This window comes from Oncorhynchus gorbuscha, linkage group LG05 (genome assembly GCF_021184085.1).
Source record: "Oncorhynchus gorbuscha isolate QuinsamMale2020 ecotype Even-year linkage group LG05, OgorEven_v1.0, whole genome shotgun sequence".
NCBI classification, from domain to species: Eukaryota; Metazoa; Chordata; class Actinopteri; order Salmoniformes; family Salmonidae; genus Oncorhynchus; species Oncorhynchus gorbuscha.
Window position 1 is genome coordinate 624,775 of NC_060177.1, and position 20,725 is coordinate 645,499.

Sequence of the window (20,725 nt, forward strand, 5' to 3'; positions counted from 1 at the left end):
TAATCATGTTCACCATCACTACTTCCTCTATTCTACCAGTATGTTTATAGGTGGTTAATCATGTTCACCATCACTACTTCCTCTATTCTACCAGTATGTTTATAGGTGGTTAATCATGTTCACCATCACTACTTCCTCTATTCTACCAGTATGTTTATAGTTAATCATGTTCACCATCACTACTTCCTCTATTCTACCAGTATAGGTGGTTAATCATGTTCACCATCACTACTTCCTCTATTCTACCAGTATGTTTATAGGTGGTTAATCATGTTCACCATCACTACTTCCTCTATCCTACCAGTATGTTTATAGGTGGTTAATCATGTTCACCATCACTACTTCCTCTATTCTACCAGTATGTTTATAGGTGGTTAATCATGTTCACCATCACTACTTCCTCTATTCTACCAGTATGTTTATAGGTGGTTAATCATGTTAATCAGTATGTTTATAGGTGGTTAATCATGTTCACCATCACTACTTCCTCTATTCTACCAGTATGTTTATAGGTGGTTAATCATGTTCACCATCACTACTTCCTCTATTCTACCAGTATGTTTATAGGTGGTTAATCATGTTCACCATCACTACTTCCTCTATTCTACCAGTATGTTTATAGGTGGTTAATCATGTTCACCATCACTACTTCCTCTATTCTACCAGTATGTTTATAGGTGGTTAATCATGTTCACCATCACTACTTCCTCTATTCTACCAGTATGTTTATAGGTGGTTAATCATGTTCACCATCACTTCCTCTATTCACAGTATGTTTATAGGTGGTTAATCTCACCATCACTCTATTCTACCAGTATGTTTATAGGTGGTTAATCATGTTCACCATCACTACTTCCTCTATTCTACCAGTATGTTTATAGGTGGTTAATCATGTTCACCATCACTACTTCCTCTATTCTACCAGTATGTTTATAGGTGGTTAATCATGTTCACCATCACTACTTCCTCTATTCTACCAGTATGTTTATAGGTGGTTAATCATGTTCACTCATCACTACTTCCTCTATTCTACCAGTATGTTTATAGGTGGTTAATCATGTTCACCATCACTACTTCCTCTATTCTACCAGTATGTTTATAGGTGGTTAATCATGTTCACCATCACTACTTCCTCTATTCTACCAGTATGTTTATAGGTGGTTAATCATGTTCACCATCACTACTTCCTCTATTCTACCAGTATGTTTATAGGTGGTTAATCATGTTCACCATCACTACTTCCTCTATTCTACCAGTATGTTTATAGGTGGTTAATCATGTTCACCATCACTACTTCCTCTATTCTACCAGTATGTTTATAGGTGGTTAATCATGTTCACCATCACTACTTCCTCTATTCTACCAGTATGTTTATAGGTGGTTAATCATGTTCACCATCACTACTTCCTCTATTCTACCAGTATGTTTATAGGTGGTTAATCATGTTCACCATCACTACTTCCTCTATTCTACCAGTATGTTTATAGGTGGTTAATCATGTTCACCATCACTACTTCCTCTATTCTACCAGTATGTTTATAGGTGGTTAATCATGTTCACCATCACTACTTCCTCTATTCTACCAGTATGTTTATAGGTGGTTAATCATGTTCACCATCACTACTTCCTCTATCACAGTATGTTTATAGGTGGTTAATCATGTTCACCATCACTACTTCTACAGTATGTTTATAGGTGGTTAATCATGTTCACCATCACTACTTCCTCTATTCTACCAGTATGTTTATAGGTGGTTAATCATGTTCACCATCACTACTTCCTCTATTCTACCAGTATGTTTATAGGTGGTTAATCATGTTCACCATCACTACTTCCTCTATTCTACCAGTATGTTTATAGGTGGTTAATTCTCTATTCTACCAGTATGTTTATAGGTGGTTAATCATGTTCCTCACTATTCTACCAGTATGTTTATAGGTGGTTAATCATGTTCACCATCACTACTTCTACCAGTATGTTTATTCTACCAGTATGTTTATAGGTGGTTAATCATGTTCACCATCACTACTTCCTCTATTCTACCAGTATGTTTATAGGTGGTTAATCATGTTCACCATCACTACTTCCTCTATTCTACCAGTATGTTTATAGGTGGTTAATCATGTTCACCATCACTACTTCTCTATTCTACCAGTGTTTATAGGTGGTTAATCAGTCTACTCCAGATCAGATTCTACCAGTAGGCAGTATTTGTGTTTAGTGAGTCCTCCAGATCAGAGGCAGTATTTGTGTTTAGTGAGTCCTCCAGATCAGAGGCAGTATTTGTGTTTAGTGAGTCCTCCAGATCAGAGGCAGTATTTGTGTTTAGTGAGTCCTCCAGATCAGAGGCAGTATTTGTGTTTAGTGAGTCCTCCAGATCAGAGGCAGTATTTGTGTTTAGTGAGTCCTCCAGATCAGAGGCAGTAGGGATAGATGGTGAATTGGACCATATTTCTGTCCTGCATGAGCCCTCTAAATGTAACAGTACTTTAGGGTGGCAGGGAAAATGGAATAAAAAGGACAGATTTTCTTTAGGAATGATGTGAAAATTGTCACAAATATTAATAAAGTTGAGTACAGATACCTTAAGGCATGACTTAAGTACGTGCAAGTATTTTTACTTAAGTCGGCTACATTTCACCACTGAGAATGACATGATATTTCTATGGTATGGTTAGTTATTATATAGATCTATCCTAAAACAATGCCCTACAGTACCTCTGAATAGGTGGTGTGATGTATGGTCATATCCTTATGGTTCCTGTATATATCCATCTTAGTGATGTATGGTCATATCCTTATGGTTCCTGTATATATCCATCTTAGTGGTGTGGTGTATGGTCATATCCTTATGGTTCCTGTATATATCCATCTTAGTGATGTATGGTCATATCCTTATGGTTTCTGTATATATCCATCTTAGTGGTGTGGTGTATGGTCATATCCTTATGGTTCCTGTATATATCCATCTTAGTGATGTATGGTCATATCCTTATGGTTCCTGTATATATCCATCTTAGTGGTGTGATGTATGGTCATATCCTTATGGTTCCTGTATATATCCATCTTAGTGGTGTGGTGTATGGTCACATCCTTATGGTTCCTGTATATATCCATCTTAGTGGTGTAGTGTATGGTCATATCCTTATGGTTCCTGTATATATCCATCTTAGTGGTGTATGGTCATACCCTTCTGGTTCCTGTATATATCCATCTTAGTGGTGTATGGTCACATCCTTATGGTTCCTGTATATATCCATCTTAGTGGCGTATGGTCATATCCTTATGGTTCCTGTATATATCCATCTTAGTGGTGTGGTGTATGGTCACATCCTTATGGTTCCTGTATATATCCATCTTAGTGATGTATGGTCACATCCTTATGGTTCCTGTATATATCCATCTTAGTGGTGTGGTGTATGGTCATATCCTTATGGTTCCTGTATATATCCATCTTAGTGGTGTATGGTCATATCCTTATGGTTCCTGTATATATCCATCTTAGTGGTGTGATGTATGGTCATATCCTTATGGTTCCTGTATATATCCATCTTAGTGGTGTATGGTCATATCCTTATGGTTCCTGAATATATCCATCTTAGTGGTGTGGTGTATGGTCACATCCTTATGGTTCCTGTATATATCCATCTTAGTGGTGTGATGTATGGTCATATCCTTATGGTTCCTGTATATATCCATCTTAGTGGTGTGGTGTATGGTCACATCCTTATGGTTCCTGTATATATCCATCTTAGTGGTGTATGGTCATATCCTTATGGTTTCTGTACATATCCATCTACGTGGTGTGGTGTATGGTCACATCCTTATGGTTCCTGTATATATCCATCTTAGTGGTGTATGGTCATATCCTTATGGTTCCTGTATATATCCATCTTAGTGGTGTATGGTCATATCCTTATGGTTCCTGTATATATCCATCTTAGTGGTGTGGTGTATGGTCACATCCTTATGGTTCCTGTATATATCCATCTTAGTGGTGTGATGTATGGTCATATCCTTATGGTTCCTGTATATATCCATCTTAGTGGTGTATGGTCATATCCTTATGGTTTCTGTACATATCCATCTACGTGGTGTGGTGTATGGTCACATCCTTATGGTTCCTGTATATATCCATCTTAGTGGTGTATGGTCACATCCTTATGGTTCCTGTATATATCCATCTTAGTGGTGTGATGTATGGTCATATCCTTATGGTTCCTGTATATATCCATCTTAGTGGTGTGGTGTATGGTCATATCCTTATGGTTCCTGTATATATCCATCTTAGTGGTGTATGGTCACATCCTTATGGTTCCTGTATATATCCATCTTAGTGGTGTGATGTATGGTCATATCCTTATGGTTCCTGTATATATCCATCTTAGTGGTGTGGTGTATGGTCACATCCTTATGGTTCCTGTATATATCCATCTTAGTGATGTATGGTCATATCCTTATGGTTCCTGTATATATCCATCTTAGTGGTGTGATGTATGGTCATATCCTTATGGTTCCTGTATATATCCATCTTAGTGGTGTGGTGTATGGTCACATCCTTATGGTTCCTGTATATATCCATCTTAGTGGTGTGATGTATGGTCATATCCTTATGGTTCCTGTATATATCCATCTTAGTGGTGTGGTGTATGGTCATATCCTTATGGTTCCTGTATATATCCATCTTAGTGGTGTATGGTCATATCCTTATGGTTCCTGTACATATCCATCTACGTGGTGTGGTGTATGGTCATATCCTTATGGTTTCTGTACATATCCATCTACGTGGTGTATGGTCATATCCTTATGGTTCCTGTATATATCCATCTTAGTGGTGTATGGTCATATCCTTATGGTTCCTGTACATATCCATCTTAGTGATGTATGGTCATATCCTTATGGTTCCTGTATATATCCATCTACGTGGTGTGGTGTATGGTCATATCCTTATGGTTCCTGTATATATCCATCTTAGTGGTGTATGGTCATATCCTTATGGTTCCTGTATATATCCATCTTAGTGGTGTATGGTCATATCCTTATGGTTCCTGTATATATCCATCTACGTGGTGTGGTGTATGGTCATATCCTTATGGTTCCTGTATATATCCATCTTAGTGGTGTATGGTCATATCCTTATGGTTCCTGTATATATCCATCTATGTGGTGTGGTGTATGGTCATATCCTTATGGTTCCTGTATATATCCATCTTAGTGGTGTATGGTCACATCCTTATGGTTCCTGTATATATCCATCTTAGTGATGTATGGTCATATCCTTATGGTTCCTGTATATATCCATCTTAGTGGTGTGGTGTATGGTCACATCCTTATGGTTCCTGTATATATCCATCTTAGTGGTGTATGGTCATATCCTTATGGTTCCTGTATATATCCATCTTAGTGGTGTGGTGTATGGTCATATCCTTATGGTTCCTGTATATATCCATCTTAGTGGTGTATGGTCATATCCTTATGGTTCCTGTATATATCCATCTTAGTGGTGTATGGTCATATCCTTATGGTTTCTGTATATATCCATCTACGTGGTGTGGTGTATGGTCATATCCTTATGGTTCCTGTATATATCCATCTTAGTGGTGTGGTGTATGGTCATATCCTTATGGTTCCTGTATATATCCATCTTAGTGGTGTATGGTCATATCCTTATGGTTCCTGTATATATCCATCTTAGTGGTGTATGGTCATATCCTTATGGTTCCTGTACATATCCATCTACGTGGCTACTTCTCATTCTCTTCATTGACTGCCGTCTATTTGTAGCGCTTTTCAATGTTATTTACTTTGAATATTCTTCAAGCATTTGACTATATTCACATTGTATTTTGATATCTATGCAATGTTGTCATTTTAGGGCCTTGGGCAAGTAGCCTGGTGTTGGCTAGGTTACCTTCATAAACAGAAATGGTTTGTCGGATTTTAAAAGCAGTCATTATTATCGGTGACTTTGCTGAACGTCTTCTGGCGTTCTATTGTCAGGAGCTGGAGGACACGTTGCACGCTAGACATTTGATTCGCCAACGACAGTCCTCACAGAACGGTTTCAACCAGAGAGCTACCGCAACATTTTCTGAGTCAGAAGATATCAAAATAGGTCTGATGTAATTGTTCGTCTGCAATATATAAAACAAATAATGGGTTGAATTTGCGTGAATTTTGTATTTGAGAAAAATCGATCATGTTTGTATAGAATAAAATATGTTGAGTTTGGATTGAAAAAAATGTCTATTAAACAGAATTGAAATAATCACACCATCTATGCAACGTTACCGTAAAATTCAAAGAAAAACTTTGATCCATAAACAAGTTGTGGAGTTTAGAAGGTGAACAGATTGCATTAAATGACGCAGTTACAGCCTGACAACTATTACTGTAATTACATATAGTTAAACAATACTAGTGACTCAATTTAATAATGACAATTTCCTTCCTTTATAATTCAATAATTGTCTCAAGACAGAAAATCATACTATACACCTAGGTCACTATCTTTATTAATGATCTATTCTTCTAGTATACACCTAGGTCACTAGCTTTGTGATAGGTCTATTCCTCAAAAGGGAGAACAATACACAATTTCCTTGGGATGTAACAATTGAAATTTGAATAAATCCTAAATCAATACATTTTGAGGGTGAGGCTCTAGAAATTCAGCGGGTAAACTGCTAAAGTGTTCCATCTCTTTACACGCGTATTCACTCCGTCTATTATATTCATAGTCCTCCAACTCCAATCAGATAAACGACAGTCAATGTAACGACAATTGGAATTTCTAAATTATACTCCTATAAATATTATAGGCCTGAAGTTTTGAACCTGCTACGCCGCATTCCTGAATTGGCCGTTTGACAACTAAAGTTCAAAGGTCATGAAGAAAATAGACTTCAAAAGAGGATTTCGAGTTGAGGTATGGGGTGATGTGGGTATTAGCTAACATCTTATCATCTATTTGACACATTTATCTCAACTGTTTTAACTGTTTTCTTTACATTTTCTTTAGAAGAAAGTAAGCCTATGACATCAACAGTTTGGGTCAACACCTGAAAATGAAAGCAATTTATAACACTAAAATAAAAACTTCATTCTGAGAATAACATTGGAGATCTCTTAAATATTTTTATTAAATACAAATGGCGTATATTTATTTTGTATTTTTATAAACGATCAACTATAATCAAATCACCGCAAAATGAAAGTTTACATTACATCGAATCGAAAGGATTTTGGCCTCAGTGGCGGTTAGTGCCGTGACGGTAACCTATAGGTAGCCTCATATATAAAAGCGTAAAATTCCGTATGTTATTGGGCAAATAAAGTGTCTCAAGTTAATAAGGCTATTTATTTGACAAGGTCTTTGCTCTTGCTGCTTTTTAAGGCATCTCATGTGTGGTCTGTCTAAAGTTTAGTGCATTGCTAAAATGGCAGCATGACAGTAGCCTCGGACTAATGAGTAGAATTATTATTCTTTCTATTTAAAACTCTAAACACAAACATTCGATAGGCCTACAAGGGTGAATAGGCCTTTTCATTAAAATAAATAAATCAATAAATGAATTATCTTTGAGGTCACATTTTCCTTAAATTTAGACTTGGTTTCCTCTATCGTAATCGCTCCTCTTTCCCCCCAGCTGCCAAACTAACCGTGATTCAGATGACCATCCTGCCCATGCTAGATTACGGAGACGTAATGTATAGATCGGCAAGTAAGGGAGCTGTCGAGCGGCTAGATGTTCTTTACCATTCGGCCATCAGATTTGCCACCAATGCTCCTTATAGGACACATCACTGCGCTCCCTCCTCTGTAAACTGGTCATCTCTGTTTACCCGTCGCAAGACCCACTGGTTGATGCTTATTTATAAAACCCCCTTAGACCTCACTCCCCCCCTATCTGAGATATCTACTGCAGCCCTCATCCTCCACATACAACACCTGTTCACTCCCCCCTAACTGAGATATCTACTGCAGCCCTCATCCTCCACATACAACACCCGTTCTGCCAGTCACATTCTGTTAAAGGTCCCCAAAGCACACACATCCCTGGGTCGCTCCTCTTTTCAGTTCGCTGCGGCTGGAATGAGCTGCAACAAACGCTGAAACTAGACAGTTTTATCTCAATCTCTTCATTCAAAGACTCAATCATGGAAACTCTTACTGACAGTTGTGGCTGCTTTGTGTGAAGTATTGTTGTCTCTGTGTCATATCCTTATGGTTCCTTGTTATGTTGTTGTCTTAGGTCTCTTATGTAGTATTGCGTTGTCTCTCTTGTCTTGATGTGTGTTTTGTCCTGTATTTATGTTATTTATTCTTGTGTTTAATCGCAGCCCCCGTCCCCGCAGGAGGTGCCAGGCCGTCATTGTAAATAAGAATTTGTTCTTAACTGACTTGCCTAGTTAAATAAAGGCTAAATAACAAATAATAATTCAATGTTGGGACTAATTTAATGTTATTAGGCTTACAATATCTGATCAGTGCATAGGCGATTATAAAATAGATGTAGGCCAGGTCTAATAGTGGACTTTTAAACGAACAATTAAACGTATTTTGTTATTTATAAATCAATATTACATTATGTAGACGTTCAGAAGCTGAACGTTTGTTCAAATAGTGGTGAAAGACTGTCAATGGTATGCCCAAACAGAAAGCTTTCGCCGACCTATAACATATACTAGGTATAGGCCAGTGAATGGTGGTAGGCTAAATATGGAGGTATTATTATAATGCGGTCCTGCCCGTTTAACGTCGTGTGATACCGCTCTGAGGGGGCGCTCATTAGGTTGCTGTCCGTCCGCTAATACACGACCCTGCGGGAGCCAATCGTAATCGGCCGCCTGCTCTCACGCCCTGTTGACTAGAGTTTACCTGGCAACGCAACGATTTATAATCGAGATATTTAATAGACCGTGTTAGGCCTATAAACCTGGGCCAAATGTAGACCTAGTTCAGTGTAGATGTTGAAATAAACGGGGCTTAAATGAGAAATATTTGTCAATAAGCCTTCAAATAGGCCAAAAACAAGAAAATTCCACCACTCGTCAGCCTCCATCTGGTTAAGTAATGTTTTGTGAAGAAAGTTAGACCTAGTACTAGTAAGTTGTCTGTACATTTGAAAGGAAACTATTGTTATTTAGTATTTTTCACTCATGAAAATACATCTGGGCTATTTTTATCCAAAGCGATATATGTTGTACGACCCATTGACTGCATGATTGCGTTTTGAATACAGTAGCTCTTTATGGTTGGTTGGCTTCTGAAATATCGTAACGTGAAATGGCAGAAACTCCAGCGGATGTTGACACCAGTATGGCGCCAGTCTAAGAAAGAGATTACTGTGATTTAGAACGACAAGTTGGAAGGAACAACTACTGATCACACCAATATCACATTCCACGACAACACACACACACACACACACACACACACACACACACACACACACACACACACACACACACACACACACACACACACACACACACACACACACACACACACACACACACACACACACACACACACACACACACACACACACACACATTAACTAGAGACATTTGAATGAGAAATACCTTTTATTAATAAATCATGATTTATAATTTAATATGGTATGGCAATACATTGCCACAGTGCATCAGAGTGTTGTTTCAAAATCAACAAACATCATTTGTATCAATAAAACATTCACACAAGCACATCAGCTGCAGTCATTTGCAGCAGCCACTGAAAGTATTGAAGGTTACCAATACCCTGCAGTGATGCAGTATATGGCTGAGGAAGTCATTCCCAACCACACACTGCTCATTACATCTGATGAATGACCCAGTATTTAGTTGTCCATGTGGAAACCCTAAAAGGTGTATCTTCTTAAGGAGTGAAAATAGCTTTTTCATATTGACTTTATTTGTTAAAGATGGAGCAACGCAGGCTATCACCACAAAAAAAAGTTACCAGATATACCCTGATACTTACAATGATGACTTAACTCATCTGAACTGTAACCTATCTGTCAGGGAGATGGTGGTAACATGAATACAGTTCTGTCACGGAGATGGTGGTAACATGAATATAGTTCTGTCAGGGGTGGTAACATGAATATAGTTCTGTCAGGGAGATGGTGGTAACATGAATATAGTTCTGTCAGGGAGATGGTGGTAACATGAATATAGTTCTGTCAGGGAGATGGTGGTAACATGAATATAGTTCTGTCAGGGAGATGGTGGTAACATGAATATAGTTCTGTCAGGGGTGGTAACATGAATATAGTTCTGTCAGGGAGATGGTGGTAACATGAATATAGTTCTGTCAGGGGGATGGTGGTAACATGAATATAGTTCTGTCAGGGAGATGGTGGTAACATGAATATAGTTCTGTCAGGGGGGTGGTAACATGAATATAGTTCTGTCAGGGGTGGTAACATGAATATAGTTCTGTCAGGGAGATGGTGGTAACATGAATATAGTTCTGTCAGGGAGATGGTGGTAACATGAATATAGTTCTGTCAGGGAGATGGTGGTAACATGAATATAGTTCTGTCAGGGGGATGGTGGTAACATGAATATAGTTCTGTCAGGGGGATGGTGGTACCATGAACTGGCGATATGGTACACTATACCAGCCAGAACGGAGTCAATAAGGACCGCGGGATCCAGACCCAGAACGGAGTCAATAAGGACCATGGGATCGTGACCCAGAACATGTTTTCTTAAACAACATTTTCACATTGAATTGGGTTGGGATTTGAGTCCTGGTATCATATGAACACATAAGACATGGGAAATGTGTAGAATTGCAGTAAATGAGCTTTTCAACTGCTAAGGGCTGTGAACAGTTGAACGGTTTGGGTCGCATGGGTTGTGAGGGTCTGTTACACTGATAAATGACAATATCCATCCAGACCTTTGCCATCTAGGACATCTGTGTGCTCAGATCATCTCTAATAGTATTAGAGTACCCCTGGACGACTGTGTTTATTGAAATATTTAAAGAAACTATTCATGTTTTAGTTCCATGTTTGGAGCACATTATACAAAAAGACATGTGTGGACAAAAGACAAAGTCGGGAAAAACTACAACAATTCCCTTGTCATTTTCTTATCCAGGGTCAAATGGAAAACATTTGTAAAAAATAAACATCATTAACATGCACAATAAATATACATACAGGGTCAAAGAAATACTCTATTTTGTTTCCCAAATCATGATTTGTGAGGAGGATCCCTGTCATTTAATTAGTCTCTTTTCATGCTTCAGAACAGTGGTTCCCAACCAGGGGTACTAGGACCCCTGGGGGTACTTGGCCTAACCTCAGGGGTTACTGGAGAAGACTCATGAGACCATAGGCCTGCTAGTAAAATGCACCTGAGTGGGTACTCCAGGGGACTCGGGGACTCCAGGGGACTCCAGGGGACTCCAGGCAGAGTAACATTTAGTTGCTGGTACAGTTACAGATAAAGGTTGTGAAACACTGCTTTAGAATGTTGCCTGTTCCTCTGACAGTATCTAAAGTTCCACCCATATAACATTCTAGTTCTATGATTCCATTCCTGGTGTGTTCTGGAATGTTCTTATTCTACTGCATCGACATGTAAGGCCAATTAAAACTGCTTCCAGAAAGCAACATATCCCTAATGAGAGTTTCTATTGGTGTTTTTCCGACCAACCGGATGAAGAATAACTGTTCTATAACGGACGAGGAGACGGTGCGTAGAGAGGGCAGACGGAGTAGTAGCTTCCCAAACCGGTTCGGTTGGTTAGGGTACTGGCTCCTGATGTACTCTTCCAGGGCGCACTGGGACTTCTCCTGAATATCGTCCACGTGAGTCACGTCTGACAGACCGCACGCATCTATAAAAACAGAGAAATAAAATCAGAAATCATTATCAATAATATAGGCTTATCTTATTCGTGTACAATGCAATATTGGCTAATATTAGATAAATTAATTACAAATAACACAATGGCAGAGTTTACACAGGCAGCCCAATTCCGTTTTTACTCTTTTGATTCATCAAATCAGATCTTTAACCAATAATTGAGCAAAATATCAGAATTGGGCTGCTTGTGTAAATCCAGCCAATATGGCATAGACATTTAACGCCAACGGCAATGTTTCGAAATCAATATTAATTTAGGCTATTGTTTATACAGTATGTTGTCTGCCTATATAGGCCCACTGCAATTTATGAAATCAATTAGCAATTTATGAAATCAATTCAACTGCTTTATGCCTATATAGACCCACTGCAATTTATGAAATCAATTTAACTGCTTTAAAAACAAGACAAAGCAAATTATGCCGTATTCGCTCAAAATGGCGCTACAGGGGCGTATCAATAGAACATGGCCCTCTCTTTGAATTGAAACGGGTACAGTCCTATATAACGTTCAGCCCTGTCTGCTAAATTAAGCGGGTCTATAATAACATGACAAACAGTCCTATATAACGTTCAGCCCTGTCTGCTAAATTAAACGGGTCTATAATAACATGCCAGTCCTATATAACGTTCAGCCCTGTCTGCTAAATTAAACGGGTCTATAATATCATGACAAACAGGCCTATATAACGTTCAGCCCTGTCTGCTAAATTAAACGAGTCTATAATAACATGCCAGTCCTATATAACGTTCAGCCCTGTCTGCTAAATTAAACGGGTCTATAATATCATGACAAACAGGCCTATATAACGTTCAGCCCTGTCTGCTAAATTAAACGGGTCTATAATATCATGCCAGTCCTATATAACGTTCAGCCCTGTCTGCTAAATTAAACGGGTCTATAATAACATGCCAGTCCTATATAACGTTCAGCCCTGTCTGCTAAATTAAACGGGTCTATAATAACATGACAAACAGTCCTATATAACGTTCAGCCCTGTCTGCTAAATTAAACGAGTCTATAATAACATGCCAGTCCTATATAACGTTCAGCCCTGTCTGCTAAATTAAACGGGTCTATAATATCATGACAAACAGGCCTATATAACGTTCAGCCCTGTCTGCTAAATTAAACGGGTCTATAATAACATGCCAGTCCTATATAACGTTCAGCCCTGTCTGCTAAATTAAACGAGTCTATAATAACATGCCAGTCCTATATAACGTTCAGCCCTGTCTGCTAAATTAAACGGGTCTATAATATCATGACAAACAGGCCTATATAACGTTCAGCCCTGTCTGCTAAATTAAACGGGTCTATAATATCATGCCAGTCCTATATAACGTTCAGCCCTGTCTGCTAAATTAAACGAGTCTATAATAACATGACAAACAGGCCTATATAACGTTCAGCCCTGTCTGCTAAATTAAACGGGTCTATAATAACATGCCAGTCCTATATAACGTTCAGCCCTGTCTGCTAAATTAAACGGGTCTATAATAACATGCCAGTCCTATATAACGTTCAGCCCTGTCTGCTAAATTAAACGAGTCTATAATAACATGCCAGTCCTATATAACGTTCAGCCCTGTCTGCTAAATTAAACGGGTCTATAATATCATGCCAGTCCTATATAACGTTCAGCCCTGTCTGCTAAATTAAACGGGTCTATAATAACATGCCAGTCCTATATAACGTTCAGCCCTGTCTGGTAAATTAAACAGGTCTATAATAACATGCCAGTCCTATATAACGTTCAGCCCTGTCTGCTAAATTAAACAGGTCTATAATAACATGACCAGTCCTATATAACGTTCAGCCCTGTCTGCTAAATTAAACAGGTCTATAATAACATGCCAGTCCTATATAACGTTCAGCCCTGTCTGCTAAATTAAACGGGTCTATAATAACATGACAAACAGGCCTATATAACGTTCAGCCCTGTCTGCTAAATTAAACGGGTCTATAATAACATGACAAACAGTCCTATATAACGTTCAGCCCTGTCTGCTAAATTAAACGGGTCTATAATAACATGCCAGTCCTATATAACGTTCAGCCCTGTCTGCTAAATTAAACGGGTCTATAATAACATGCCAGTCCTATATAACGTTCAGCCCTGTCTGCTAAATTAAACGGGTCTATAATAACATGCCAGTCCTATATAACGTTCAGCCCTGTCTGCTAAATTAAACAGGTCTATAATAACATGCCAGTCCTATATAACGTTCAGCCCTGTCTGCTAAATTAAACAGGTCTATAATAACATGCCAGTCCTATATAACGTTCAGCCCTGTCTGCTAAATTAAACGGGTCTATAATAACATGACCAGTCCTATATAACGTTCAGCCCTGTCTGCTAAATTAAACAGGTCTATAATAACATGCCAGTCCTATATAACGTTCAGCCCTGTCTGGTAAATTAAACAGGTCTATAATAACATGCCAGTCCTATATAACGTTCAGCCCTGTCTGCTAAATTAAACGGGTCTATAATATCATGACAAACAGTCCTATATAACGTTCAGCCCTGTCTGCTAAATTAAACGGGTCTATAATATCATGACAAACAGGCCTATATAACGTTCAGCCCTGTCTGCTAAATTAAACGGGTCTATAATAACATGACAAACAGGCCTATATAACGTTCAGCCCTGTCTGCTAAATTAAACGGGTCTATAATAACATGACAAACAGGCCTATATAACGTTCAGCCCTGTCTGCTAAATTAAACGGGTCTATAATAACATGACAAACAGGCCTATATAACGTTCAGCCCTGTCTGCTAAATTAAACGGGTCTATAATAACATGCCAGTCCTATATAACGTTCAGCCCTGTCTGCTAAATTAAACGGGTCTATAATAACATGCCAGTCCTATATAACGTTCAGCCCTGTCTGCTAAATTAAACGGGTCTATAATAACATGACAAACAGTCCTATATAACGTTCAGCCCTGTCTGCTAAATTAAACGGGTCTATAATAACATGCCAGTCCTATATAACGTTCAGCCCTGTCTGCTAAATTAAACGGGTCTATAATAACATGCCAGTCCTATATAACGTTCAGCCCTGTCTGCTAAATTAAACGGGTCTATAATAACATGCCAGTCCTATATAACGTTCAGCCCTGTCTGCTAAATTAAACGGGTCTATAATAACATGACAAACAGGCCTATATAACGTTCAGCCCTGTCTGCTAAATTAAACGGGTCTATAATAACATGACAAACAGTCCTATATAACGTACCAGGTAGAACCTTTTGTTGAAAGGGTTCTACCTGGAACCAAAGAGGTTCCACCTGGAACAAAATACTGTTATTCAAAGGGTTCTCCTATGGGGACAGCCGAAGAACCCGTTTAGGTTCTAGATAGCACCCTTTGTCCTAAGTGTAGCAGCGCTACAATACAGGAGTGAGGAAAGGGTTATGTCCTCTAGTTCTACAACACGTGCACAGAACACTGCTCACGGCCTGGCTCTGCGGTGAATAGTCTAATACTATTTGTTTTACAGTCAAAGCATCCATCGACTTGAGTTGACAAAATACATGATTTGGTTTCTTTTTTTATAGGCCATAAAAAAAGAATTGTTCATCTCGCCACCATAATGCTTTTTCAAGAAATTCTGCAAAACGAAATTAAATATAGGTACTTTTCTTTATTTTTTATTATGAAACATTTCATTTTCTGTCGGTAATGGTTGTGTGGCTGATGATAGGTGAGTCATTTACATATCTGTAGGTCATACACCTAACAAAAATAGCCTGTCAAATATTTTGATAATAATCATTATTATTAGTTTGAAAATAAATCGAATAAATTCAATCAAACGCCAATAATATTATGAATCATATAATTCACAGGGGCCTATATAATAACCATGCTGAATTAATTATTGTAAAAACAAATGTATAAAATCATATATTTATATAATTCACGAACGTTGTTGAGTCCAATTGCCTCAATGTTATTGCAGGTATTTATAGTAGACCTATTACGTATTCACATTCGGCATTCAACTCATAGGATTGGTTGAAAACTGAATTTGAGGGGTAATTGATATACTTCATTTGTGGTGATTTGGGGAACACAACTACAGCTGTTCCTGTTGCCGATGAGGATGATGCTTGTCTATGTTTAGGTTTGTATTGATACCAGTCATAGTAAACAGCAGTGCAGCATAGCGTTGTGTGTTTACCTGACGTAAAGAGAACTATAGCCTTAATGCAGCTGTACTCGGCTGAGTCAACATGCAGAACCTTCAGCTTCTCCACCTGCTCCTGGAAGATCCGAATATGGTCCATGAAAGACACGACTCTCTCCGACGACATGGGGGCGGCATGCAGCCCTGCGGCGGCCAGGAGAGGAGCCACCTGCACCGGCATTGAGCACTGGGCCGCGTTCAGCACGAACAACTCGCTCCAAGTGAGCCGGAGCAGGGCGACCTGGTCGGTGATCTGGAGGTCGGGGAAGAAGGGGATGTTTCGGGCCCACTCCACCACCGAGAACAGCATCCGGGCGGCCAGCTCACAGATGTTCTCGATCCCCAGGTTGTTGGACTGCATACACTGCGTGCTGTATCTGGATGTGGGGTAGGGCTCGGCTCGCATGAGCAGGGAGATGTATCCAGAAAGGTAGGAGTGGCATTGGAGAGGGTCTCGGTTGGTTATGGAGAACTGACCGTGGTACGGTTGAGTAGGCAGCATCCTCCCTCTCTGAACCGCTGTGATACAACGAGACAGAGACAGTATCAATGTCTGGTAGGTAACGGTGTGTTGGCCTACAAGGTGACGTATCAGTATTAATGTCTGGTAGGTAACGGTGCGTTGGCCTACAAGGTGACAGATACTATTGGTAAGTATATTGAATAACGGTGTGTCAGTCTGAATACATGCCTACCAATCCTGATGGAACAAAAAGGGTTCTATCGCTTGCTTCATACAAGGTTCTATATTCTATATAACTCTTTTTTTCTAAGCGTGTAGAAACACACAACCCATTGCCTTTATTCCTCTGAGACAATAAGCTCATCGACAAAAACAGCATGGAGACTATTATTAGGAGCTCAATAATGGAGATTTAACAGTGTTATATTATCGTATAGCCTATCTGAACTCCACGTATGAATATGTTGTTATAATGTAGTGAGTATATGAACCTTATCTTTAGAGAATATGTTTTGGTTTTAAATCATTGGCTTCTAGTGACTACAGCTACAGACTATAGTGGCCTAAAGAGAGATGACAAACAAGTTTGTTTACCTTCTCTCCGCATTCCCACTTTGACACATTTCTTGAGGCGGCAGTACTGGCATTGATTCCTGTGGTGTTGATCAATGGGACAGTTCCTGCCAGCGCGACAGGTGTAGCCGAGGTTCCGTCTGACGCTCCGTTTGAAGAAGCTCTTACACCCCTCACATGTCAACTGACCATAGTGCTTCCCGCTGGATTTATCCCCGCACACCACACACTCGATCTGCTGAGGCATGGAGATAGTCGACGTTTGGCTAGTGATAGATTGAGATGTATTGCTTGAATGAGCGCCTTGGGGTGTCTGACGTGTTGAGGGGATATCCAGAGAGGATGTGGGATTGACGTGTCCCGTTAGGTCGGTAGAGAGGGATAACGGTTCGCCTTGAGAGACCGGGGAAGAGATTCCGTCTTGAGAGTCGCGGGCGACGTCTTCCTCGCCGTTTCTCCACGTTACCATTGCCATATCTATCCGTCCAATGTTTCCAAAACTTTCCGTTTCGTTGTTACCCCAGTGTGCTGCCCGTCGACAAGTAAAGGCACAAATATATAAATACTCAATTATTGCACCATTGTATTCAGTAATTAAGATGCTTAAAGCATAACAGTATGTAAAGTGCCGGCGGTTGATGAACGCGTGAGAAATCTGACTGAATATAGTTAACCACTTAGCAAATTAAAGTAACATTTCTAAATAGCATAAAACACTCTGATGCACCATCAGAAACACAAAGGGAAAAACACACATTAAAACACGCACTAAAACACACATTAAAACACACAATAAAACACACTTGCATCCAGTCAAAATCCACACTGTAGTCGAAGCATTCCCCTTTTCAAAATGTGAGTCATTCTCTATTCCCTCTATCCAACCCAGTAAAACTGTGCTCACTAATCAGATATCCCGTGTTGTATGGCGGTAACGCAGCAACTAGAACTGGGTTAATGAAAACACCTGCACCGTGGCTCGTGCTATTCCAATGAGTTACAAATTGTCGTAAAAAGAAAGACAACGGCGAGAGAAAGCGGATTTTGATGATGGCTGGACGTGTCCTGTAGAATGGGATAATGTGCTTGGACAAAACGGGTGTGCCTCTGACGTCTCCATTGAGCGGGTCAGCCATATAAGGAGCGAGGAAGTCCTTTGGTCCGTGCGCGAATGGAGTAGACCTAGTACCAGGTGGAAACTAGGCCTATTGGTTTACCGGAATGATGCTTTGTTAGAGTTCTGATTGGTTTTGGAGAGATCGGGGTTCAGAGAGATGAACTTGCATGCCGCACATTCATTGGTGTATTTCTGATAACGCATCTCTATATCTCCCTGTGTGTCTGTATATATATAGCCTACCACTGGGGATTAAACGGCTCTATACAAATAGATACATTGGATGTGTGTGATTTATTCGTTGTTTATTGTTACGATATTACATTTAGACAGCATACTGGTTGTAGTACATGTCGTTTCCTCTATTAGGTTGTAACATTGATGAATGGAAACGCTTTTAAGCACCAATAAGAGCACATAATGAGATATCGCAGTAATCTGATGCCCCCTAGCGGCAGAGCGGGTGTTGGTTGGTAACTGTTTCCCCCCTTGTAATTCTTAAAAACGGTAAACTATTTACGAGCAAATGTGAGTTATCCAGGGCTATCTTCTAAGGTTGGGATTACAACTCTATGAGGGGAAATGGCACAGTGGCAAACACCATACATCTCTCTAGTAACTTGAGATTTTAGTGTACTCATATGAGTATATATTTTTCAGTTCCATATTCATCTTTTCAGCTCACAGAGTTGACTGATGACCTATATATTACTCCAAGGCTGTCACTGCTCGTTCTTCAGCAGCCCAGCCTACTGTATTAGAAAGCATCCTCCAAGATGTGAATGGTGTTTCTCTGTTGTGATTTACTGTAGTAGCTAAATACTATTGGTGTTAACTGTAGTCAACTACACACAGTAATTACATGACCCAGACCAATCTGGGGCTCTGCTTGTTGAGAGCACCAAGCAGATGTCCCAGACCAATCAGGGGCTCTACTTGTTGAGAGAGCACCAAGTAGATGTCCCAGACCAATCAGGGGCTCTACTTGCTGAGAGAGCACCAGGCAGATGTCCCAGACCAATCAGGGGCTCTACTTGCTGAGAGAGCACCAAGCAGATGTCCCAGACCAATCAGGGGCTCTACTTGTTGAGAGAGCACCAAGTAGATGTCCCAGACCAATCAGGGGCTCTACTTGCTGAGAGAGCACCAAGTAGATGTCCCAGACCAATCAGGGGCTCTACTTGCTGAGAGAGCACCAAGCAGATGTCCCAGACCAATCAGGGGCTTTACTTGCTGAGAGAGCACCAAGCAGATGTCCCAGACCAATCAGGGGCTCTACTTGCTGCTGAGAGATCACTAGGCAGATGTCCCAGACCAATCAGGGGCTCTACTTGCTGAGAGAGCACCAAGCAGATGTCCCAGACCAATCAGGGGCTCTACTTGCTGCTGAGAGATCACTAGGCAGATGTCCCAGACCAATCAGGGGCTCTACTTGCTGAGAGAGCACCAAGCAGATGTCCCAGACCAATCAGGGGCTCTACTTGCTGCTGAGAGATCACTAGGCAGATGTCCCAGACCAATCAGGGGCTCTACTTGCTGAGAGAGCACCAAGCAGATGTCCCAGACCAATCAGGGGCTCTACTTGCTGCTGAGAGATCACTAGGCAGATGTCCCAGACCAATCAAAGGGAGGTTTAACATCAAATGTTCCATTGGTATGGAGATTACTATCTTGTCGGTAGCAGCAGCTTAAACCTCTCCATCTCTCTATTTTCAATTCAATTGAAAGGACTTTATTGGCTTGGGAAAAATATGTTGGCATTGCCAAAGCAAATGGAATAGACAATAAACAAGGGAAATAAACATTCAGAACTGAACAGTAAACATTACACTCACAAGTTAAAAGTTGAAAAAAAAGTTTGAAAGATTCTCTCTCTCTCCCCCATCTCTATGTCTTCATCTCTCTCCCTTCCTCCATTTTCTTGTTGTGTGGTGTTATCTATATATGTGAATCACTTTCCCTCTACAGTTGTTAACATGTTATGATCTGGTCTCCTGCTGGAAGTCTGCAGCATCAAGTCCAGCAACACATCATGGCAGCTAATCCTTCCACCCCTCAGCAGCACCATATGGCCATTAGACAGACAGACAGACAGACAGACAGACAGACAGACAGACAGACAGACAGACAGACAGACAGACAGACAGACAGACAGACAGACAGACAGACAGACAGACAGACAGACAGACAGACAGACTGCAGACAGACTGCAGACAGACTGCAGACAGACAGACAGACAGACAGGCCTCAGACAGACAGGCCTCAGACAGACATGCAGACAGACAGACTGCAGACAGACAGGCCTCAGACAGACAGACTGCAGACAGATAGACAGACAGACTGCAGACAGACAGACTGCAGACAGACAGACTGCAGACAGACTGCAGACAGATAGACAGACAGACTGCAGACAGATAGACAGACTGCAGACAGACAGACAGGCCTCAGACAGACAGGCCTCAGACAGACAGACAT

The 20,725-nt window shown here is 40.2% G+C and overlaps 1 protein-coding gene across 1 annotated transcript; it reads right to left on the reverse strand.

Moving 5' to 3' along the window:
- Positions 1-11,389: 11,389 nt before the first annotated feature.
- On the reverse strand, positions 11,390-18,195 carry LOC124035438 (COUP transcription factor 2-like). Its single transcript, XM_046348887.1, has 3 exons — positions 17,155-18,195; positions 16,092-16,616; positions 11,390-11,863 (listed from the first exon to the last, which is right to left on the reverse strand). Exons 1-3 carry the CDS (start codon positions 17,606-17,608, stop codon positions 11,589-11,591), a joined length of 1,254 nt encoding a protein of 417 aa, XP_046204843.1. The 5' UTR covers positions 17,609-18,195; the 3' UTR covers positions 11,390-11,588.
- Between the last annotated feature and the right edge of the window lie 2,530 nt (positions 18,196-20,725).